This window comes from Pterocles gutturalis, unplaced genomic scaffold, assembly GCF_000699245.1.
Source record: "Pterocles gutturalis isolate BGI_N339 unplaced genomic scaffold, ASM69924v1 scaffold15518, whole genome shotgun sequence".
Lineage (NCBI taxonomy): Eukaryota > Metazoa > Chordata > Aves > Pterocliformes > Pteroclidae > Pterocles > Pterocles gutturalis.
This window is the reverse complement of record NW_010118317.1, coordinates 38,822-64,025: the sequence shown is the minus strand read 5'-3', so window position 1 is coordinate 64,025 and position 25,204 is coordinate 38,822. Positions and strand designations below refer to the sequence as shown.

Genomic DNA, 25,204 nt, shown 5'->3' with positions numbered 1-25,204 from the left:
GAAGTGTAGCCTGCGACTAATCGCCTCTTGCTGTCTCTACTTATTAACTCTCTGATGGTGATGTGGGTGCACCACTTTCTACACGTGGCCTCAAGGATATGGCACTGTGACACCCATTTTAAAATATGCAAAGCTTGATTTCAAAAGACATTTCGTGTTGGAAAGTTAGAGAGGTTATAAGCTAATATTGTGGCTGATTTTACCACTTTTATTTTAATGAATATTAGGTGGTAATAGAATAAAGTGTGCCTATTTCATGTTTATACCTTCTAGTATACAGTTGATATTCTAGTAGGTATTTATTTTCAATTGTTCTCCAGTTCTGTTGAATTAATGTTATCCTACAGTTCAAGCATTCATGTCTGGAATATGGATTAGCATTTTTTTCTACTGAAAATGCATTTAGAGTTTGTTAAATACCAGTGTTTTACAAGTCAGTTTGGTGCCTTAGTACCAGTTTAAAATATTATGATGGCACCCTGGATTTTCAAGTTGCATCCACCCTTATCTTTCTAAACAATTTACCAAACTGAAACAAGTGCTGGACTGGTAATTGGTTATTGGAAAATGTGTAACTTAGGGGTTGTTGTAGAGAGAGTTACTATGTGAATATCTTATTTATTGGTGTCTTGGTAGCTGTGAAGTTGTTCTGTTGTGAAAATATTTTCTGTGGTTTTTATCCTTTTTAAGTAAAGATATTCCCTCTTCCCGTCTCCCTTTTGCTTCCCGATAAAACCCCAAATATTGTCTTATGAAATGAGATGTAACTCAGTTTAGGAACAGAAGATTGGCATTCTCATGGCTTTGTTTTGTTATCGTGATGATAATTTTACAAGACAAATAGGAGACACGAAGCAGTTTCTCTATAAGGATTCCTAAAATAAAGAATGGAGTTCACCAAAACTTTTTGGGTAAATTTTTGAAACCTCAGACAACTCAAGACCTAAAGCTTACAATGGTGAGCACCACCCCCTTTGACAACTGTGAATTTTTAAGGGATCCAGTTGAAAGTGTGTGAAATTATTGGTCGTTTTAAATCTGTAGTTTGTAGGTAGAATCTGGCAAACTAGTTGGAGTCTATTTAATTAGAACAAAGTATGTAGTACAGTATTTTACTCATGAAAATACTTGGTTCTTCACTGAAATTATTTTATGCATGCACGTGTTTTATGGCTATACAAGTGTTTAATGATACTTTCTCTTTAGTAATTTGTAAATTAATTTTTTTCAAAATTTTTTTTTTAGGGGTTTATAAGAAGAACTAGGAACCTTTTCTCAAGCTGAATACCAAATAAAAGAAAACTGTATCATGTGTTAGAATACTGAAGAGTGACATTTCTTGGATTAATATATTTCTGGATTGCAAAGCAAAAGAAAGAAGAGGCTGAAAATGGGGAGAAAGAAAATACAGATCACAAGAATAATGGATGAGCGGAACAGACAGGTGAGAAACAAGGAGTCTGCATGAACAAGGTCACCAGTAATTCTAAAAATTAATGGAAACTCTAAATGTATTCATCTTAATTCACTCTTCTGTAGCCAAGCTTTGTCTTTGTGTATCTGCAGATGGCATTATGAGAATACAACAAGAAATATGTCTCATAATGGTTTCACTACTGTTTTAGGGAAAGGTGTTATTTATAAGTAATATCATTTACTACTTTAAGTTGAAATCACTGTAAAGCTACTATTCCTATTTAAGTGGTAACCTGGTCTGTACTTCCAGTAGGCTGGAGGATTGTTTCGAAACAGACACCTTACTTGATCTGATAGCTACTAGGAACACTTAGTACTGAAGATAAAGGATCAGAAATTCAGAAATTATGTAGTAAAAGTATTTCCTGCAGCCTCTTTGGCAGAGGAGTTTGACATAGCTCTGGACAATCATCTACAGTGTTTTGGATATAGTAATGAATTTTGTTAACATGGTTCTATTTAAAAGCATTGATTTATATTCCTTGTAAGAGCTGTCCACTATAACAGTCTTTAAAAAATTCTCAGTCAGAAGGGAAGAGTACTCAAAAGTGCATTGTTTTAGGTAAAGCTGCTTACTTACTTGCTCGTGGCCTAATGAAGAGGTGTCCTGTGAACTTGAAAGGTACCAAAAGTTGATGACTCTGTGCAGAAGTAGCATTTCCTCTTAATTTATAAACTGCTACATGAGATAAAAAATAAAATTTTAATTGGATATTGATATGTATAGTGGGGTATCTACCATTCTTAAGGAAAAGTATTGTAGGAATGACAGTCTTTAAGAATAGTCATAGTGGGTCAGACCAAAGATGCTGCTAGGCTGGTATCTTATAGACAATGACGGTCATAAGCAAGTAAGTGTAGGGTAGAGATGCACATGTTACACTACTCTGTAATCCTCTTCCAGATTCTAACTATTCTTAGCTCAGGGATTTCCTGAGCTGGATGTGGTTTCCGTATATTTAGTAACCATTAATGGATATATTTTTTTTTCTTTTCCCTGCCCCCCCGGTGAACTTTTTCAGTTATCCTTTGAGCCCTTATAAAGTTACAGCATTTACAACATCTTTTGGCTAGGAATTCCCATAGTTTTATTGCCTGTTGTTTCAAGAAACACCTTTTCTCTTTTTAAGCTTAGTTGGAGTTCTGGTAGTTGTAGCTAGTTGTATGAAGGAGGCAGCAGTCACTCCCTATCTAGTGTGTCCATTTTGCTTGTTGCTCTAGGGACCTCTGCCATGTTTTCTTACTTTCTCTTAAAATAACTTTTTCAGGCAGAAGCACTCTAGGCTATTTTGTTGTTTCAGTATGGAATTTATTCCACAACTTCAACCATTCTTGCTACTTTTCCCTAAACCTTCTTGAGTATTGTTACGTTATTTTTGGTGGCAAAGGGACCCAGAACTGCACGGTGTTCAAGATGCGTGCAAAACATGGACTTATATAGTGGTGCACTGATGTTTGTTTTTTGTTCCCTTCCTAGTATTTGATTTGCTTTTTTAACTTCTCTTGAGCACCAACTTGATGTTGGGGTAGTGTCAGAATTCCAGGAGACTGTCTTGCTGCTGACGTATCAGCTCAGAGCCCATTGTTTTGTTGGTGAAATCAGGATTGTTTTTCTCCCTGTATCACTTTAAAGCAGTGTAAACTCTGAGAAGACTATATATAGCAAGAAAAGTATTATTGGAGTTTGGGAGAAAGCCAAGTATTGTGTTTGAACAGCTTTAATCACGCAATGACTGTATGTTTGATGTAGATAAATGTCTTAAGTACATGTAGTAAAAGTAGATGAATTAATAACTTCAGTTCTTTCAGATCGTGCTCTAGAACTTCAGGCACATTGAAGAGGTGGAAATTGATCCCCCTCCCCACTTTTTTTAACTTAGTTGGAGTAAGTTGGACAACCTTCGTTTTGTTCTGCTTGAAATACAAATATCATTATACTATACCCTGATTTCGGTGTGATGGGGTTTTTTTGGAGGGGAGGGGGAGTTGTGGATTTTTGGGGGTTTTGGTGTTTTGGTTTTGTGTGGGGTGTTTTGGTTTTTTTATTTTTAATCTCCATCTCATTGTTCAAATTGGAGCAATGGAGAGGAGGAGAAACACTTGTTTCAGTTTTTAGCCCACTTGTACCATTGCTGTGACTGAAGCAAAATATGGGATTTAAATTGTAAGTTTTGGGGTTGGCTCTCTTTTGGATAGCACTTTTTTGGGCTTTTTAGTGACTAGGAAGAGGCTTTAAGCTCTAACTTCAAAATGGAATTAGGCTTGTTTTATCCTTTTTCTGTGGAAACTCAGACATGATAACATATTGCATATTGGTTTTAAAAGGTTTTAAAGAGATTAAGTAGCTTTTGTTAGTGGATCCAGACCTTTTATGTGTAGAGGTATTGATGGTGTTCTTTAACCCCACTGGTGTCCTGTGGTTTTGGTAGCTAGTACATAGTTTTAACATACTAAATGCCCTGATCCACAGGATATTTATTAGTTTTTTTTTTTTTCTGAGAATTTTTTCATTGACCCAGGTAAGGAGGGGATTTAGGGTTTTTTACTATAGTTCACATAGTTTAGTGAAAGTATGGTTCAGTTGTGTTCTGTCACTTCTGCTATGGCATACGTAGCTGGTTAGTAGGTCATTTATGAACATGTGTATGATGTCCTATTTAGATGTTTGTATGATGTTTAGGTTTTTTGTTTGAAAATATGAGTAGAATGGGATAGAGCTTTGCCTGCAGTGCAAGTTCATATAACTTACGTGGGAAGAAAAACTTGTTTTATCAGAAGCATCATATTTCTGATGGTATTTATGTGAGCTCAAAACAGAATATATAGACCATTACTCTGTGTGATTACGATTGTCAGGAGACTGTCATTGTATTATTAATTAAGCAGTTTATCTGCTGGAATGAGCTGTAGGACATTTATCTTCATTAAGCTTAAGAGAATAAAGTGCAGCAAATTAGATATCAAAGGAGCTCAATCTTGCTGCCTTTGCTCTCTCCTCCTCACCCTTTTTGTGCTAAGCAATATTAGAATAGTGCTGAGGAAGCTGTTGGCCTGCAATAAAGATAGATATTTTTGGTTTTAATGTGGTCCTAAATGACACACTAAGTGGCAAGAAAAACAAAAAGAAATTTGCAGAACTAATATTCTGCTTTCTGAGTTCTTAAATGAAAACTGAATTTATAATAATCTATGTGCATTAAAATAAGGCTTGGAGTCCAGTGTTAGTAGGTTTTGTGCTAAGCACTGGCCAAACACAAAATGAGAAATCAATGCTAGCTGACAATCGCACAAGTAAAACACATCTCAGTAGTAAAATAGCCTTATAAGAGGGCCTAAACCTTCAGTCTTTTCATTTAGTGACTTCTCAAAGTAATATAGCACACAAACACGTCTTGTTTATGATGTGTTTTTCCTGAGAAAAATTAAACAGTAGTACCTGTCTGTACCTGCTTATACTCAGGTGCTAATCTGTGAACTGTCTTGTAATTGAAGTATCAGAAGATGAACAACAGCTATTTTAGAAAAACATGGTTTCCCCAAATCCCCAAAGGAATACAGATGAAGTAATTCTTAATGTCCCATCCAAGATAGGATAAATAAATCCCAAGTGTTCTGAAAGAAGGCATATGTAAAGTGACAGAACTGCTAGGAGGCTTACACAAATCAGTTTTTAAAAAGCTCCTCTATGGTGTTATATGTGGATAGTAAAATTTCCACCTGCATTTGGGAAAAGTACAGCCCAGTAAAACCTACAATTGTACTTGGTCAACATGTTGAATTGATAATTGAAAATAAAATACTAACAGAAGACGCATTAAGGTAAAGTCTGTCAGATTTTTTGGCATCTTGTCTCACTAATGTGTTGTAATTGTTAAACAATAAGTACGTAAAAAGATCTGCTTACCCTAGTTGAACCTTGAATGTGTTACAGCACTCTTACATAAATTGTTTCAGAGATAGTGCTGTATCTTAATGGAGCTTCTCACCAAATGTGCTTTAAAAGGGTTGAATAAAAAAAGTTACGGTAAGTACTCACTTTTCAGCTGAACACAGATTTTTGAAGCTTCACAAAAGGCTCTGTGATTAGTAATCTCTAAACCCTAAGAAATTTCAAAGTTAGAAACACTGCACAGGAACTTGGGTGGAACTGTGGTTGTCATAGTATGCGTCACATTACCCATTCCCATCTTTCTGGGTCTTCTGTTTGTTGCCTCTGTTCCTGCTGTGGCTAAGTGCTAACAATCCAGGTTTTCAAAAATCATCGGCACAGTGCATTTTTGCGGGGAGAGGGCACATGTAAAATCAGATTTTTGGTTGGTTTGTTTGTTTGGTTTTTTTGACGGACACGGGTACTGTTTTATAGCTGGAGAGGAATCTCAGATCCACAGTACCTTTGCAAACATTTGTGGTAGAAAAACAAAGTATACATATACTGTTTTAATAATACAGTTATTGTCAGCATGCTATGTACATAATGTTGTTGGTATATATGTCTGCACCCCTCTGAGACTATTTATGTGGTGGGAAGGATAGTATATATTTTGTATTATGGATAGTATTAAAAAGATAATATGCGTGAGATACTAATCTGTGGAAGAAAATGGCTTGAGGTGTGTATACACAGAATTTTCCCATCCATCTTCCAAAAACTTGATGTACACCTAGGTAATTAACATATGAAACTATAGAAACCCGTAAAACAGGTTTGATTGTTTCCTGTGTTTTCCTTCATTCCTATCTTGCAAAAGCATTCTCGCTATTGTCTGTTTCGCAGAGGCATATACTCTGAATTGTAATATGGGGGTGTGAATATGGCTATAGATGGAGGTGTTTCCTGTGACACTGAAGCTCAGGTTGAAAGGCTAGGTCCAAAAATACCATCTTTATTTAAAAGGTCTCGGAACATTAACTTCGTAGTAGTAGATTAAGTACCTTTTGCAGAGACTTAAGAGGATGTTTAGTAAAAATATTGTCCTTTAAGAAAAGCTGGCCTTGGCATCAGACCTGTGTTTGATTCAACTTGATGTCGAATACATTGATACTCTTAGATCCTTAACTAACTGAAATCTTATGAAAGGCATAATTTTTTAAAACTTTTTTTCATAATTGATAATGATTTTTAGAACTGTCTTTCCCCCTTCCCCGATGGGCAAATGCTCCTTTGTGAAGACCTGTAATGGATTTATTTCCCCACAGCAGTTCTAATTGGACAGAATGATTGTTTCGTCATGTTTTCAAAGTGACACCCAAATACGATAGGTAGTTCTTCTTTTAAGCTTGTCCATGTGTTCAGTTATGTTGCTTGTTAGTAGGAATAAATGGTGTAGGGTCAATTGGTATATTCCTTGAATGCTTGATTATAGTCCTTCAAACCCTTGTCATATGTTAAAAATAATCATTATTCTTTCTTCTCTAGGTCACCTTTACAAAGAGGAAGTTTGGATTAATGAAGAAGGCGTATGAGTTGAGTGTACTCTGTGACTGTGAAATAGCACTCATCATTTTTAACAGCTCTAACAAACTCTTTCAGTATGCCAGCACTGATATGGACAAAGTTCTACTTAAATACACAGAATACAACGAGCCCCATGAAAGCAGAACCAACTCAGATATTGTTGAGGTAACAATTTGAAAAGCCACATCAGTTTTCGTATCTCCTTAATCCTTTAAATACAGAGCATTTAAGATATTTTAACTGAATCTATTTAATAACTTAAAACCTTGTCATAAAATGTAAACTACTGCTTTTAGCCTGATTTCTCTAAGGCAGTAAGTTGTCTTTACAGCCGTGTTGTTTTCCCATCTGCCTTCTACTCCCTGCCAGTTTCTGGGAAGTTTGTTTTATTTCTACCACACCTGGCAATGGAAATAGAGGTGTGAAAGATGGTTGATTTTCTGGGGGAGGCAAGGGGCAAAAATGTTCAAGGTTTTAATGGAAAAAATCAATTGGATGGAGAATAAGGTCCAAAGAGTGTGCCCTTAGCCTAACAGACAGTTACAGCTGGCCCCTTTTCTCTGCTAGGGTAGTAACCACTTTACCAGTCAAATGTTGCACATGGATTAAATCAGCCACAGCCTGTGATGCCCCTTATTCAGCCAAAAAGCAGGGGAAAAAAAAAAGTGAATCTGTGGAGCAAATGAACTTCATTAAATTTGCTGTCCAGTCACTCTGTATGTCACTTACAACAGTAGAACGAGCGCTGTTTTTGCAGGAATAGAATAGCATAAATATATTTACTCAAAGGTATTGGTTTTGTCTACTTTTATTATGCTTGTGATTTAAATAGAAACTCTTTCCAGTACATAATTTCTAAATTAGGTGTGGTAGAAATCAAGGATTTTCTTGGCAATTGGAGACTTTATGTACTGTAACTTCGTTTCAGATAAGAGTCATGTCTCCAGGAGTCCTGTAAATAGACCAAAACAGGTGGCTGACTTAAGTGTTTCATTTAAATTCTGAAGTTGTCTTCTGAACAAATGCCTTACTTTTCAGGAATGATTTAGGAATAGTGATGAGCTTTGTAGAGCTGAAGAGTCTGTTGCCAAGGGGATCGCAGAGTACAAGGAGGACACTAGCTGATTTTGTAAATAAGTTTTCCAGCAAAAATCAGATTGACAAAACTGAGAAATAGACAAATGCTTTATATTTATTTCTGAGAAGATTCTCTGCTAATTTGTCAGCTGCCTTTTATGATCAGAAAGAAAACCTCCCCAACTTCTGTCTTCAGCATTGAGTACTAATGAGTGGGATAATACAAGCTTTGAAGAGTTGGAGTATTATTTAGTCATTGGATTAGTATAAATAAGGGATAGCCACTGCAGAGGAAGGGAAAACCTAATTCTTTCAAGATGAGGTTTTGATTTTGACAGACATGAATTTGAGACAGGGATGCAAGCAAGTCTGTTAGCCAGGCTGATTTTTGTTCTGCATCGAAGTCCAATTTTGTTATGACTTGTGCTAATAGTGCTTCTTCACATCATGAGGAGTAAGAACCTCTTTGAAAATAATTTCCACACAAAGCTGCCTATATTTTTTTTTTTTACCTTTTTATTAGTGGGTCTTTTTTTACCAGTGTCAAGCGTTTGACCCCTGGCAAGTACATGAGAAGATGCAGTCAGTACCCAGGTGCATGTATGGTTTCTGTTCTGGGGGAGTATGCAAGGACTCATCTGCAGATTCTTTCTAATTTTCCTCTGTAGGTTTGCTGTATTATACTAGTGTGGGATATGGGACGTTACTCTGATTTTTCAAACATAGTATAATTTAGGAGTGCATCTCCCAGTCTCTTCAGATTAGCTCTGTGTGCTCTTTAGTCTGCTTGAAATGTTTGTGGTTGGTGGTTTTCTTTTTTTTTAAACTAATTTCTTAGGAAAAAGTTGTTTAGCCCAAGAGGGGGATGTATACCTTTTTGCAGGGAAAATATGTTAATGAAGTTTATGGCTATGTTCTGGATGGGAAAATTAAATAGGTAGGATGAAATATTTACAAGTTCAATATATGTAAGTTCGAGTGATGTTAATCTCTCTGCTGGATTCCAGGAAAAAAATTATGTGTACAGTATTTCAGAGAGATACTCTGCAGCTTCTTTTTTTTGCAACTGATTGCATTTCAGATTTGCTCTACTTGAATGGTAACTTTGTAGTCTGTCAGCTATTGTTCTTCAGGCAATTAAGAGGTCATTCATGGTTGGGTTCGGATGGTTTGCTTCCCACTGTAAGTAAATAATGTCTTTAATTTAGAAAAACATTCCTTTTCAGTGGAAAATTCAGTGGAAGATTATCTACTTTTTTGCTTTACAACAGAGCTGAATTGGTTCAGTGGAGAATATGATGTGCTTTGGAGCAGATGCAATGACAGGTACAGGTAGGTAGGGAGGAACATGGGAGAAGAGATGAGATGGGGAAGAGAAAGACTCCTGTATTTAAACAGTACCAGTTTGCCAGAAGCTCACTAATTCATGTAATGTCACCATTGAGGGATGGTTGTGCTGTGATAGAGGTGAAGTTACAGCACTAGCATTTTGGAAACGTTCTGAAACAACAATGTAAAATGGCTTCTCTTTATTTTGCCTATGTAGAAATACTATTTTAACAAAATTTACAAAAGCCCTCTAAAAATCCATCAAATATATACTAAACCAATTTAGAATAAATAATTCAATTTTATGGAGTTATAGCTGATGTCTATATCTTAGCTAATGTTTTAGTAATTCAGATGCCTCCTTGAATATGACAGATGGCATTTATTGTGATGTGGGCTCACCGTGGAATTAGTCTTGACCCACTGTGTTGCTGATAAGCATGACAGGAGGGGTTTGTTGCTGTCCTAGAAGGAAAGCTAATTCTACACAGCTCAGAAGCTGCATAAGGGAAAGACAGATCTTCTGTTACTTATTTTCGGTACTGGGTAGATAGCAATGTTGTAAATGATTAAGTGAAATTGATGAGACATCTTCCCCTTACGGTTGCCTCCTGTTCAGTTTTGGCATAGGAGTTGCTTTTGTGTGCCCAGAGCTTGGTATCTTCTGTTGCTGCTAGAATGTTTGTGTGAAAACATAGTAGGAGGGAGAGCACTGACATCTTAAATGAATACTAGAATTTTTTTTATACATGCCCTTATGTCTTTCACTGTACATGTTATTGTAGATGTGAATGCTCCGTTGCTGTCCTGTACCTGTTCTTTTCTAATTTTTTTTGTCCTTTTTTATGTGTTTTTGTTGGTCCTATTTTTCTTTCTAATTTTATGTGGTATTGTTCCCCACCCTTTTTTTTCCCCATTCAATTTCTAAACGCTCTACTTATCAAAACATTGTTGACTTCTTTACCTATTTCTTGCTATGAGTTTTTGTTGTTGTAATTTCTTGTATTTGGTAGGTATTTGGTAATTAGTAACTGGTATAGGTGTAAGGAATATGGTTTTTCAGCCATCTTGGCAGAATCGTAGACTTGAACAGCTGGAATTGGAAGCTACAAAATTTCATTTTAATGCAAGCTTAGTTTTCTAACTATCAGTAGCATACTTGGGGATAGTCCATTCCCTGCCATTTGGTTCTTTTAAAAATAAGGGAGAAGATCTTGTAACAGATAGCCTGTAATCAGGTTTAAAGGATAAATGTATGGCATGGGACTCAACCTCTGTGATCTTCCACTTTTTTGCTGTTTGAATCTGGTTTTATGGCATTGGAAAAAAGAGGTGAATAGGGAAAACAGGATTGTTTGAAATGCTCAAAATCTTCAGAACATACACAGGTCTGTGAAGAAACTTCCTTGCTTATCAGGCACAATTGATCTAATGGGGTTTTAAAATTAATTTCTTCATGCCTATGAAATATGGAAGCTGAACACAGCTGATGTTGGTGAGGACAGTGAAACTTTGTTTATGGTTACTGATCTCCTGACCTTTCAGTAAAAGGCATTTAACTCAAGAGCTGGTGACTGTAATGTTTCCTTTACGCCTCATGAAAGGAAAAAATATATTCTGTTGAAATTCCAAAATAACCTTGTCATACAATTTCAGAAATATAAATTCTTTGATGCTTCTTGCTCTTGAAGAAAGTGGTCCTTTTCACATCCGATGAGAGGTTTTGTTCTGTTGTACAGTAAGGCTTCATTCATTTTATCATAGCTATTTCGCCTCATGAAAGGAAAAAATATATTCTGTTGAAATTCCAAAATAACCTTGTCATACAATTTCAGAAATATAAATTCTTTGATGCTTCTTGCTCTTGAAGAAAGTGGTCCTTTTCACATCTGATGAGAGGTTTTGTTTTATCGTAGCTATTTGAGTGAAAGCTAGTGCTCTTGCACAGGTTAGATGGATCATATAGGAATATTGAAAAAATCTAAATTTGTATTCAGTGTGTGCTTTGAATTCTTTAACATGAGATGATCATGGATTTAGTTTTACAAAGCCGTAATGGCACAGTTGAGGATTGTTACACTGAAGTACTGTCTAGGATTTGAAGGACTTGCTGTAGGTAGAGCATTTGATGCCTTAATGTTCATGGAATTTTTTTCTGTGACACATCATTCTTGGCAAGTAATTATTTCTCCTGAAGAAAAATGTAGAGTAATTCTGCAGAGTAAAATGGGAAGAATTTCAGGTTTTGTCAGGATTCTGTATCCATATGGTCGACAGAATGTTTTGATGTATAAAAGACAATTTGAGACCTTGAGCATTCATCCTTTTTTGATCCAAAGGAAAAGAGGGAAATGAACAGGCGCTCATACTCAATTTTCTTTAGTGTAGGGAGTGTTAAGATTATTGCAGGTTACCTATAAGGTGACATTGCCCCGTTGGGTCCTGTCCCTCAAGATGCCCTCAGAAAGCAGCAGTTGTTCAGTTGTTCCTTCTCTTCCAGCCTCATTTATTCTGGGAGTCAAGGGCTGAAGGCATCTTCTTCTTACCTATTCAGCTCAAGTTTTTATCTGTTTTCAATGTTTTGATGTTCCTCGAGTAATAAAGCAAATCAGGGTTTGTTTCATCCACACTTGACTGTGGGTGGGTTGTCCGTGTTCCATCCTATCACCTTATCAAACTGAGGTGATATGATTTTCAGGAGCCTGTCTAAAATGTGACCTACTTTGCTGGTTGGCATCTGTACCCATGAGAATTTTGGATAGGTGTCAGTTATCTGTGCTGTCTAGTTTAATGCTGTTTGCAGCATAGTATAATGTGCTGTAGAAGGCTTAGGTTACACCCCGAATACTGGCAGCTGTCCTTGAAGTAGGCAATGATCTGTAAGAAAAATGGTAACTAAGAAATATAAAAAAAATCTGTCATAAACTATATAATGTAATTACTCTAAACATACCCATCCTTGTGAAAAGACTGGAATAATCATAATTGTTTCTTGGTGTAAGTTGCAGCAAGTGACATGGATGTTTGTATTAAATCTCTTAACTTGGGAAATGCTGACTCTAGTAGGAAGTAATGGTTGGGATGGCTTGGTGTGGTAGCGATCATGTTGTAATTCTGACAGAAACGACAGAAAGCAGGTAAACATACCTGCTGCTACTTACAGTGGTGTAAGTAAGCCAGTTTAACCTTACAGATCCTGTTTTCAGTGCATCGTCTTGCATTAAAATACCAGACAGGCACTCTATTTCTCTGCCTCTTCACAAAATTTCAATGAAGAGCTGTTGCAGGAGCAATAAGTGCTCTTTAGTTACAGACTTGTACAGTATCAGAGATGCGACTGTCAGATCATAGCTTTGGGAAAGCGTGTAGAGCTCATCTGCACATGCAGAGCCTGCAGCATAAAGAAGCAGATGCATCTCCACAGCCAGATGGAGCATATGCCAGGAGACAAGTGTAACAGTGTGGGGAGCATAAACAGAAAAGTTGATGTTGAAACACTATGTTTATAAACCAAAAGCTTTTGGGTTTTGTTTTTTTCATCCAGTTTACTCCACCTCCCCAGCATTGCTTCTTTTCCAGGCTGTGGATTGCCAACGTGTGTTTTGAACAGTTCTTGGTGTGTCATACAGTAGAGTAGTTTGTTAACCATGGGATGACATGGTATTTTGGTAGCACTTGAATTGGTTCATAGCTTCTTTTTTTTTTTTTTAATTTGGGTGAACTTATGAAATTGAAGATCTGCAAACTGTATCTCAATATACATGGATGAACACATAACAAAATCAGATGAGAAAGATGTTCAGTTAATTGATCCTCTTTCCTTCCTTGGTGGATACCTGGAGTATCCAATCTATATATGCATTTGGCAAGCAATTTGGCCTTCTGTATTTTGCATTCAAAGCTAAAAAGTAAGATGGTAGAAATTGAATCACATCCTTCAAAAATATGTTTCTTTGAAATGTTTCATAAGAGAAGTTACATGGGAAGTTTTTAAACATATTTTTTAAAAAGGAAGAGAATGCTCTACGACCAGCTTCAGTTGAAAATGAAAACTGATGCTTAACATAGGTGACTAAAATGTCCAAATTTACATGAAATATCAACACAGCTTTGTAGAACTGAGATAGTGCTGGGAGGTGATACCATGGATGTTGATGGTTAGACACACAGGAGAGATTGTAGGAAGGTTGACAATGCTGATGAGTTAACATTGTTTTGCATTCCTTTGTGTTTGCTGGATGGAGAATTGATAGAAGTGAGCTAGACTTAGGGGGAGAAAAAAGCAAAGAAAAAAAGCAAAAATCCTTGGGCCAATGGAAGAATACGCATGAGTACTATAAATAGTATTATCGTGTGTTTTTGTTGTTCGGACCACTTGCTTTTGTCTCCAAATATGCGTGGGACATACTGCGGAGGTAAGCGGTATACATTTAAAAGAAGGAAGAAGCTTAAAAATGGTGTCAGTGAAATAAGGCAATGACTTTGCAATCTGCTCATGATGCTGAGAAAATGTAGGCATTATTAGACTTGATTTGCTAAATGATTATGTAAATGTAATTATACTGCATATAACATTTCAAATAATTTGAGACAGCACACAGATGCCTTTGAGACATTTTAAGGAGGTGATTAAGGAGGATTTATGTATGCTTAAGGACTAAAAATCGCACTTTTATTTTACCTTAGAGAGAGAGAAAATGTGTAAAACTGAAGTGGTCTGCAATATGATTCATCAAAAACTTAGATATATAAAAATATATATGTATATATATGTATAGTAGCTTGAATCTATTTTTTTTCTAGTAGAAGTGTTTACCATAAACCTGGCTTGTAAACAGGTTATGCTTTGGGGTTTTATTTCCCACTCTGAGTTTAGGAAGAAACCGCTTCCTTGACAAGCTTAAAATGTGGTCAAGGTAGCAAATATTTATTTTGAATAAAGTGACAGAAGACACCTGTGTATTTTGTGCTGAGCAGAACAGTTACCACTTATAATGGTGTCTGTATCTTTTTTAATTTGGGAGATTAAGTTCAACAGTTAATCCTCAAAGTTGTTTTATTTGAACTGTTTGCTGTTATCATTAATTTGTCCATTCTTGCATTTGGTAATTTTGTTCTACTTTGAATTATTGTTTTAATTCTTTGGCTATGCTGAAATTGCTTTGGGCACACTGGTGACTAATGGTGATGTGTTTTTGTTTTTGTTTTTTAATTAATTACACATTGTTGGTGACTTTAAGAAAGCTGACAGTGCTAGTTTTTGTTCCTGGTTAATGTTATTTTGTGTTCCGTCATTTCTGATATATAAAGAATTGCCAGAAGGAGTATAGACTTTATTTTTTTTTTAACAGCTTTGGCCTGCGAATAATCTAAAGCTACACTTTCCTCACATATAAACAAGTGATTAAATTTATAGTGTTTTAGGGTTAAGAACACTAGATTTCATCTACTTTTTAAAGCAGTGCTGGTGTTTTAAACTTACCATGCTGTACCGGTATTCTAAATTTCTAAAAGTTCTAAGCAGAGCTGGAGTAGTGCTAGTCAGGCACTTAGGCAGCAATTTTTCTGAGCACAGATAACCATTTTCTTTGAAACAGTTTAAAGCACGGCTTGATTCCGTTCCCATCACTACTTGCATATGTAGCTGTGAGCCACTCACAATCAGTAAAGTTCCCAGAGATGTTCGCTAGTTCTTAGAACAGTTCTGAACGTGGCACACACAGCTGTGGGCATGACTGTTCAGTGCTGGGTCCTGCCAGTCAGTCGTATAAGCCTGTCATTGTCATCCTAAAGCATAGACTGTATCTAAACAGAAAGCAGTGCTACTTAAAGGCTCTTTCCTCAGTTTCAAGTGAGTAACCAAGACTGGTTTGAGAGGTTCTTTAAGGATGCATCCTGCATCTGGAATTCTTTGGCCCATGAGGGTTTGTTGGAGGGATTCTTGCATCCCATACCTCTTACTTGCCATCCATCCTCCTTTAGAAGCAAAAAGCAATTAAGGCTCCATGTTTATATATTTTTTTTTGTAGTACAGACTTGGAGAACACATTCCAAAGAATCAAACCTTAATGAAAGCAGCTATTTTAATATAAATATTGCCTATAGCTTATGTTCTTGGTGAATAACATGTACCTCTAATTTTCTTTGGAGACTGTTTTTAGTATTTATTTAAATAGGTGCTACCAGTCAGCTACATAAAAACAGTGTTTCTCCTCTGTTACGAAGTCCTTTATTTATTTCCCAGCTGTGCAAGTGATATTTTTCTAACTGATTCTGTCTTGTGTTTGGAGAATGTTTTCATTTTTGAAATTTGCAGGGCAGATGCACGAAGTCCAGTTCTCACACCCACTGCTCAGGAAATGCATATCAAAGATCCAGTTCTGGATTTAGCTGTTCTGGAGACGTTATGATAAGTAGAATTGAAAATCAACTCCCAAGAAAATCTCTAACAGCTCACTCCTTGTTAATGCTGGAGTTCATGCAAGCAGTCACACTAAGACTTAATTATTTACTTGTTTTAACAAGTTCTTCAAGCTGTGCTGGTCTCATGCATTCTGCAGCCCTTGTGTAGCTGCAGAATTTGGTGCTCTTGAAATTCTCTACTGACAGTTAGAAGAGTTTATTTTTACTTTGCGATTTCGAAGCGAGGACCATGGCATCTGTTAATGAAGTGGGTGACTTTACACAAGCTGTGCGTGGAAAGAATAGACCCCAGAACAGTGCATCTCCTTGGCACTACAGTAAGATAAATAACTGTTCTTTCTGATGATGCTTTTGACTTCAGTGGAGAGTTAATGTAACCCCAGGTATGGACTTTCAAGCATGTGGGTTTGGTTGTGTCTTCAGCTGTCAGCCCTGCCAATCTGCCAAGGATTAACCGCCTTGCAGAAGGGACAGTAGAAGTGCTGGATTCGTGATCACTGCTGTTCATCAACTTGTGTTCTAGTATAAACTGTCACAAAGGAGGGAGAGTGTCATCTATAGGATGCTTTGCTCCTAGTTGCCTTTTGGGCCTCAGCATGTTTACGTGCAGTGTTTCTGTTGAGAAGTTTCTAATACTTTTGCTTATGTATAATCTTAATGTTCGGGCCTTGAACTAATGGTCAAGAAGAGGGCTGAGGGAGTATCTAACCTCCAAGAAAAAAAGGCCTAGATCTCCATACTGTCCTAAAACCTCCCAGTCATGTAACTGACGTGGGTGTGACAAGATACTTCTGATCATAGGATGGACATTGTGATTCCTGCGTTGCCAGTGTTTTACTGCAAGTAGTGTGGCCCATCTAGGCTCTCACATTCTCAACATGCATCTGCACTAGGGACTTCACATTGATCCTGTCACCTGGTATGTTTTGCACAGTAACTGTTTTATCAACTGGATAAAGAAAGTATTTATGGTGGTAGTTCTTGTGGTACAGACCTATGATTCTCCTAACAACCCTTATTATGCCATATCATTCTTATTCTTCATAATACTTACAAATCGATACACATACAGTGCTAACGTCTTTTTGTGACTTACCAGTGATAGTTATTACATCTTGTTAATGTCACACCAGTGGTGTGATATTTAACGTGGGAGCTTACATATCTGTAATTTATAGCATAGACTATGGAATGCTAGTGAAGTTAGTTAAATTGGCAGCAGCGTGAATTTTAACATTTAAATTAGTTTCAGTGGAATTACTTCTCAGTTACTTTCAGTAGGAAGTGAATACATTTTTAATTAAAAACTCCTAAATTCATTGGGAATATTGTAGAGATTTTTTAGATCAAACCTCTTGCACACTGACCCACTGAAAGCTGTTTTAACTGTAACAAACCAATACTGTTTAAAGCCCTGCTCTTTTTTGCATTAACTTACAATTCAATACTTGCTGAGAGTAGTTACTTGTTAAAAGGAAAAAAAAAAAAAAAAAGAGAAGCATGCCAGAGACAGTCTTTGTCCAATATTGACATGAATTACACATGACAGAGTAAAGTTTACTCATATTTCACTGTCCCTGATTGCTGCATAGTCTTCTTGCTCTACCTCCCTGGGTCTCATCTTTGATTTCCTGCCTCCTTTTCAGGTTAGGTAAGGACACTCTTCAAAAGGTGCTTTGGCTTCTGAATAATTCACTCTAAGTGAAGGTTATGCAAGGAAAAGCACATTAAATATATTCCTTTGACATGTAACTGAGAAGTTCAGTATTCAAAACACGAGTTGTGAAATACTTATTACAGCTTTGTTTCTTGAAGTCCTACATTCTCCTTATTTTAATTCAGTAAAAAGAGATGTATCTGCTTGTACCCTCCTTCTTTATTTCTGGAGAGGCTCGCTGCTTCTTGTTGTACATCCTTATGCCAGTTTTTACGAGTACCTGCTTTCAGTTGTCTTATTCAACTTGCTTATTTTGGGGGTTTTCTTGGTAAAAAATCTTCAGTAATACTATTAACGGGGATAATGCTTGTGCACACACTTTAGAGCACACACATTCACCTGCACATGCTTCTAGTTATTTGTCTATATATGTTTATATATAGACATATATGTTATATGTCTATATTTGTTTTTTAGGTGAAACAAAATGGTATTTCCAAACCCATATTAAACGTAATTGAATCTTATTCTGGTAGACGTTAGTGTAGCTGGTTCCCATAATCTTACATGTCAGTGGTATTTTAACAATAGTATAAATTTATTTTCTTTGAGAATAGTTGCTATTTGTGTTGTAATTGCTGTTTTGATAATACTAAGTTATCTTGACTACCAAGACTTTGAAATAGTTTCTCTTATCCTTTCCAGTTTTCAAGGACGAGAAATGTTTGAAATAGCAATACAGCATAGGCAGGTAGACCAAAAGAAACCTACTCTTTTTATGTGAGTTGTAATCAGAGTTTAGAAAATTTTCCTTGGCAAACTATGAGTAGGAGATAATATTTTTACTAAAGAACTTCTAAAAGATTATGAAGGATATTATGCAGATGGGTTGCTGCACTTGGAAACTTTTCATGTTCCATATGGCTTATCAGCAATGTACTGTTGCTGAAAGGAGGCATTCAGTCAGCTACTGCTGCTGCTGATTTATGCTTTAACCATTGCAAGTACATGAAAAGCTATATATGGGAGGATGTGTATGGACATATATATGTTGTCACTTGAGTAAGGATGGAAAAAAGCATTTATGTACCATAAAAATATCTCTTTGAACACTCTATCGTGCGACTGCTTTGCTTGGTTTTTTGTTTGTTTGTTGCAGACTGCATTCCCTGAAAGGACTAGAAAATATATTACATTTATATGCTAAGGAATAGTTTATCTTTCCTGAAGATGAGCATTGATCTACTTTGTCTTTTGATTTTAATAAAAAGATTGAATAAGATTGGCTTAGGCTGGCAGTTTAGTACTATTTAATGGAAAAATCTAGTTCATGTCAAATCTCATTCTATAAAACAGGTAAATTAAAACCTGCCTAGCAATATAAAATTCAACGATCTAATAAGTTGTCTAGAAAGTGAAAAAAAGACAAATGCAGCAAATATCAAGACTTCGAGAGCTTGGCTTAGCTTTCACTGTGGAAACTATTATCAGTGCTAATGGATTACTGATGCTTTTAAGTCTCAAGAAGTTAATTTAGGAATGAGCAATCCAACTTTGTTGTAGGTCAGCAACTGCATTATAAAGCCTGCAGTTTAGTATTTCTCTAACTCGCAAATACAAGTAAGCTGTTTCCTTTCCTCTACCTTCTAGTCCAGCGCATTGTGTCATATTCTGAGGTTGAAAAGAAGACTGGATTTTATAGCCCATAAAATTGTTATTCTTAGTAATGGCTTGTAGTTTATCTATTTAAAATAATGTTTCACAGCAAAGATGCTTCAAGCTAGAGTTTAAGCTTCATACCATATCTCGCCTAAAAACCTTTTGTTTGTGTTATTTTATATAAATGAGACTTTGAATCCTGAGTGCCATCTTTATCATATCTTGGAGGAATTTGACAGCTAGCTTTCATGTTTGGCAAGCCAGGGATACATGTTAAAATTTGCCAGATACTGGAAGTGCTCCAACATTTGAAACAAGACAGTGTCTTTTCTTACAGTGGTATATAACAGGGACACTGATAAAATTTCAAATCATGAACATTTTTCATCTGTAAATGATGAATACTTTTACCTAAAACTGAACATAGCAGAGCATTGCTTAAAGGGCTCTTCCTTGTATTTCGTGGACTATTGCTAGGCAGGCTTGGGTTTTTTTTTTGTTTGTTTGTTTGTAAAAACCACAGAATAAGCAATTAATCCTAAATATCCTTTTTTTCCTAACATACTATAATACTTGTCCAAGAAATATAATCATTGTAGAAAACCTTGTTGAAGTACTGTACTCAGAATTTGTCATGTCTAGATATTTTTTTGCATGATATCAGTTATTTACTTTTGAAATACCACTACTAATTGAGCATAAGTATGTGTAATATTATTTAAGTAGGCTAAAAGTAGAGTATAAAAATTTTTCAGATTTTACTTAGTATACATTATTTTGGCTGGGGAGTTTACCAGAAAGATTGGTGGGGCCTTGTTCTTTAAGAAGTTAAGCTCTCCAAGTTGCTTAGCTCATGGGAATGTCTGTCCTAATCTAGTTTGACCTCCTATGCATTTCACTAAAGTTTTGAAAGCTGTGCCCCACTCTCCTTTACTGTGCTGCTTGGGGATGTATGTATTTGGGCTATAATTAGAATGTGAAATTCTAACTGATAGCATAGCAAAATGTAATTGAAAATGTGTCGGGGGTACTGAAAGGAGCAGTATTAGGGCTAAACTTAAATAGCCTCCTAACTCAAAGAAAAGGAAAACAGCTTCATAATGAAACTTGCAGATGCTTCAGTGGTTGAAGTTGAGAACATTAGCAGAGCCTGAGGAAAATTTACTGAATTTGTAAACATTACATAAAATAGTCCAGTACATCTAACTATGAAAAAATAAATTTAAGCCTACAGAAATAATGTTGGTGAGCTTCAAACACAAAACACTGTTGAATTACTGAGTTGAATTATATGGCTTTTCTCCAATTGTTTGCTTTTGATGTGTATGCTGCATTTAGGATTCACTCCTGCTTGTATTTTAGGCAATGGTAAATTCATATACCCAACACTGCAGGGTCAAGCTCCGAGTTTGCAGAATGTGTTACTGCAGAGAAAAAAAAAATTATGCTACTTCTGAAGCCAAACTCACCTGCAGGAAGTTGAAAATCTAGAAATAGCTTTCAGTGACCAAGAATACTCCTCGGATACTTGAATATGTTTTATACATAGTAGGGGAGAAGTGATTCTATGTAGAGGATGATACACCGTAGTAATGATTAGGGTGATGAACGAGAAATACTTTGTGTTAGAAGAAAAATCCAGCCTGGTTTTAAGTTCAACTTCTGCCAATAGAATGTAACAGGAGGCAAATAATAAAGCAGTTGTCATGCTTTCAGCATGACTTTTTGCTGTGTGTGGAGTCTGCAGTGGTACACGCAGTCGTTCTCGCCAGCTGAAGTCTCTCCGCTGCGGGAAGGGAGCTGAACTGCACTGAAGGAAGATGCCCTTTTTTCTCTCACTGATGTTTCACATAATAAGAATGAAAACTGGGTGGGAGTCTGGTGCTGCGACTACTGTAGTTGTCCTTTGTTTTGTGAATATCTCAGAAAAAAAGGCGTGGCTTTTCAAGTGGGATTATCAGTGGTGGCTGAGGCAATGGTTTGCTGCTGCCGGACAGGACATGCTGTTCCTTCTGCCTGCTTTGTATCTCTGGTGCTCAGCCCCTACACTGGTAAACCAGCTTCTTCCTGCTGCAACTGAAAATGAATCCAGCTAAAATAAGTTAAATAAAGGATGGCCAAGGAGAATAGTCTGCATTTTAGTGAAGAAAAAATGACTTATTGCAGGCTCGAGTGAATATCAGAATTGGTGTAAGGGTGGTCTCTAGGATCCTGCACTTTCTGTGGCAGTGGGTTGTTCCTGTCAGTCAGCTTGTCAAACTGCACCCACAGAGATGTCAGCAGTTCATGAAACGTGGGGAAATAACCTGAAATCATGGATCTCTGTAATCATCTTCAGAGACAGAATTTAAGACTGATCCTGAAGGCTGCATTATGGCTAAATAGCTTTCAGCTGTCCTTGGGTCTCAGTTTGGGGAATGATTTTTCTTTGTGCCTGAAGATGGATAGGAAGGGCACTGTTGCAGTGGTATGAGGTTGCAACTTCACGATCTCTTGGCTCAGTGATGTTATTGTTATTCTCATCACAGATGGCTCAGTCTTGTCCCTCCTGCAAAGAGCCGTGTGAGAGCTTGGTGAGTGCATTTGTGGGTGAGGAGCCTTTGGAATTTGGTGCAAGTGGCAGCGATGTCCTCTCCACTGTTGCACGGGAGCTCTCTAGAGCATCAGGAGTTTAGTTATTTGTCCTTTTGATAACCATGTTGTACATGCCTACTGGAGCAGCAGTAATATTTGGCAGTATTAGTGGAGCCTCTTCCATTACTGAGGAATACTTAACACTTTTTTAAATTACAATTTTTTAAGAAGTATTCCATCCTCTGACTGCAACAGCAGAAGCAGAACTAGCGACTGGTTTTAACTGAAAGGTTTGCCTTTTCTAAGGGAAATCACTTTTCATTTCAATTTTAGTTAAATTATGGAAGTGTTTTTCCTCATGATTTGGGTTGAAACACCAACAAAAATCCTGTTTGGCCAGCTCCAATAGTAAGTGCAAAAATAGAGCTGTTAACATGATACATAGTAGTAGCGTTGATAGCAACAACCATTTCCTTTTTGTGTAATATTACAAGAAACCCAACACTGAAAATGTTTTGAATGAACTGACACTTTTTTGCACTTCGTGACACTTTTCACACATGAGGTCACCCAACTTTTTTGCTTTAAGACAGAAAAATATTATTTCCTGAGGTGACAATGAACATAATAAAGTTCTCTACAGTTTTGCCAGTGCTGGTAAGGAGCCCAGATCGCTAATACCAAAAGTCTTGGCTTTTTAACCACACTCACTAATCGGGGCACAAAACATGCTGATTGTGCTCTTTTAACCATTAGCAACACATCCTTTCAGAGTTGGATATAAAAAAGAGGATCTTTCCTGGGGAGGAGGACAGTTGGGGGTTGTCACTTCATCTCTGGTAGCAGTAATCTGTGTTTATTAGTTCAGAGTTTCAGGTTTCCAGATCTGCTGATGACCAGTGTAAGTCTGTGAGAGAAGCTGCGTGCAGCTGGGCTGGAACAAGGTGGTGACTTGATACCACGCTGTGGAGACTCAGCAGGTTTAAAGCACCTGCATTTCATGTTTCTCTGTTGGATTTTGCAGGAGGAAGCTTATGCTAAGATAATTACACTGTGATGGTTGGATATAATCTTTGCTCCTCATGGATCATACAATAAATAACTTTGTTGTATTTTGTACTCCTTGGTGTCTGTATGATTGCTTTCAGTAAAAGTTATGTTGAATTGAGGAGTGAAGCTAATTATTTTGTTGTTGTTGTTTTGCAAGAAGACCTTCTTCTGTTCCTTAAATGCTTCTTGCCAAGGCATGATTCTTGTCTTAAATTAGCAAAATGCAGTGCAATTAAAACATACTTTGCATATGTGTGGGGAAGTTCAGGAAAATATTGGGGCTCTTGGGTCATGTGCTTGAATGTAATATTTAAACCTGTCATAGCTAGTCCAGCCGTTCTCATACAATGTTTTCTAAGCTCTGCCATTAAAAAAAAATTAAAATAAATTAATAGTAATAATATTTGCGTGTTTCAATTTTACGGAGTGGGAACAAAAGCATTTTAAAACTTCTGGGTCATTCTGCAATATCAAGATGACCACAGCTGTCTGGAGCACTTGTATAGCAACTTTGTATTTGACACAACTATGTTGTGTTTGTTTGATTCTTTTAGAAAAAGATTTCATACCTGCATTGGTTCCTCATAACTACTTTGCACTATTTTCTGACAAAAATCAGTACTTTTCTCTCATCAGTTATTTAATCCAGTCTAATATCAAAGCTGCACAATCTCAGTTACTGAAGGCACAATACAGTGCGTTGGCAAACGTGTTGGAACAATTTCCAGTAATTTTGGCTAAGTCTTAAAGGAAGTGGAAAGTAATACAAATTAACTGAAAAGGCTGCACGTTTCCTTTAGATCATCTGGAAAATAAGACTTAACGTCAGAAGCTGATTGCAGTGAGCATCAAATAGCAAAACTTTGAAGTTATTTTTCCTGCTTGTTGTAGTTAAGAAAACTTATGTTCTATATTTATTAACCTCAGCTGAAAAAACTCCGATTTTTATTCTGAATAAGCTTGTGTATCACAGCAGAGAAAGAAAACTCTCTTCATGTTAAACAGATATTATTTGGTCTCACTAAGTGGTATTTTTTTTTTTTCTCACCCCTTCCATCTTCAGAGTTAATAAAACTGCAGTCTACATGATAATATCTTGGAAATACCTCAGGGAGGGTGAGTTATTTATATTAATCGGAGAAATAACAAATTTCAGCACTAGCGAATCTCGAGGGTGGAGTCAGCAGTTGTTTATGGAGTTTGGCTTTCCTGTGTCCCCACGGAGCGATTCCCAGCAGCCATGGCCTTCCTTGTTTTCCCTCGCGCGAGGGCCCGTTATCATGTCTCGCTCTGTAGCCTGTGAGAAAGCTGAGGCTGGGCTGTCTCGCGTAGGCTTCGCCTGGCCGTGTGAACAGATTACAGCATTCCACTTGTTCGTACGAGCCACGGAGCAGAAATGCTTTACTGTTATGTTACTGGGCAATGATAAAGTTGGCAGTCTTTTTATGGTTAGGTCCTCAAAGTGGCAGTTCATGTTTGAGTGATAAGGAGACAGAGCTTTGGATATCAGACGCAGACTTTTTATCTGTACCAGTGAACCATGGTTTAAATCCTTCCATAATGACAGGAACCCCATCTGGAGTGAAGGTTTCCAGAATCTTGAACGGGAGATACTGAGGCATTTTCCTTCCTCATGAGTCAAAGCAGAGTTAACCCCATTGTTATCAAAAATAAAAATAACCGCTCACCAAGAGGAAGGATGCATTTTTATATTTAACTAAATCCCTTCCTTTACGTTAGAACTTTGAGTATAATTTTCAGACAGCTCCGGGAGGATGAATTGGCAGCATTACGCTTAAAAGCTTTCACTTGATTGTTTCAGAATATTGAAAAGAGCACTAATGAAACTCCTATACTGCAATACTTAAAATTGCTCTAATATTTTTCTCAAAGGAGTTGAACTAGACTGTATGTGTATTTCTCGCAAGATCTTTCTTCATAGTATCTAAGCACAGCTTCTAATCGTGTCTTGGGCACTGGATGCATGTTGACGCTGAGCACCATGTAAAGACATATTTGGATTCTATATATAGGATTCTGGGGGTTGCAGGGGTTAAGTGTAATCCAGATTATACAGTGTTAACATTTTCCCTACTGATATCAAAGTGCAGAAGACTGGCAGGCTGACTTGTTAGGGGAGGGCTGGGAGAGGGATAACAGGCTGCGACCTTGAGAGGCCGAGCAGCCGGCCCTTGTATGGCCAAGTCCATATACGTGTCCAGCTGATTGGTTAGAGGAGCAGGATCGGCGCTGTGACAGGTGTCGGAGGAAGCTCCACCTGTTTTCCCCATATGCTGATTTAGTGATTACATTTTTGTGGGAGTTCCAGATACTGTGTGGGATATGCAGAGCGAGCCAAGAAACTTGAGAAGGAATTATAGCTGATGGTGACCTGTGATATTAAAGAATTTCAGACAGCGTAATTGAATTTTCAAGTAGTGCTTTAAAACTGAAGTAGAAGTAGGCAGTATTTTGCATATGTACGAATAGTGAGAGAGCCTTGT

At 37.0% G+C, this 25,204-nt stretch overlaps 1 protein-coding gene across 5 annotated transcripts in view; it reads left to right on the top strand.

Moving 5' to 3' along the window:
- The first annotated feature begins 1,245 nt into the window (after nt 1-1,245).
- The window catches only part of MEF2A (myocyte enhancer factor 2A), a 52,092-nt gene continuing 28,133 nt past the window's right edge, over nt 1,246-25,204 (top strand). For 4 of the 5 annotated variants that reach the window (XM_010076159.1, XM_010076157.1, XM_010076155.1 and 1 more), the window contains exons 1-2: nt 1,391-1,444; nt 6,893-7,096. In XM_010076159.1, coding sequence (XP_010074461.1) covers nt 1,391-1,444; nt 6,893-7,096 — 258 coding nt within the window. Of the gene's footprint in view, nt 1,445-6,892; nt 7,097-25,204 lie in introns of all 5 variants that reach the window. The other variant, XM_010076156.1, reaches the window with a different exon arrangement.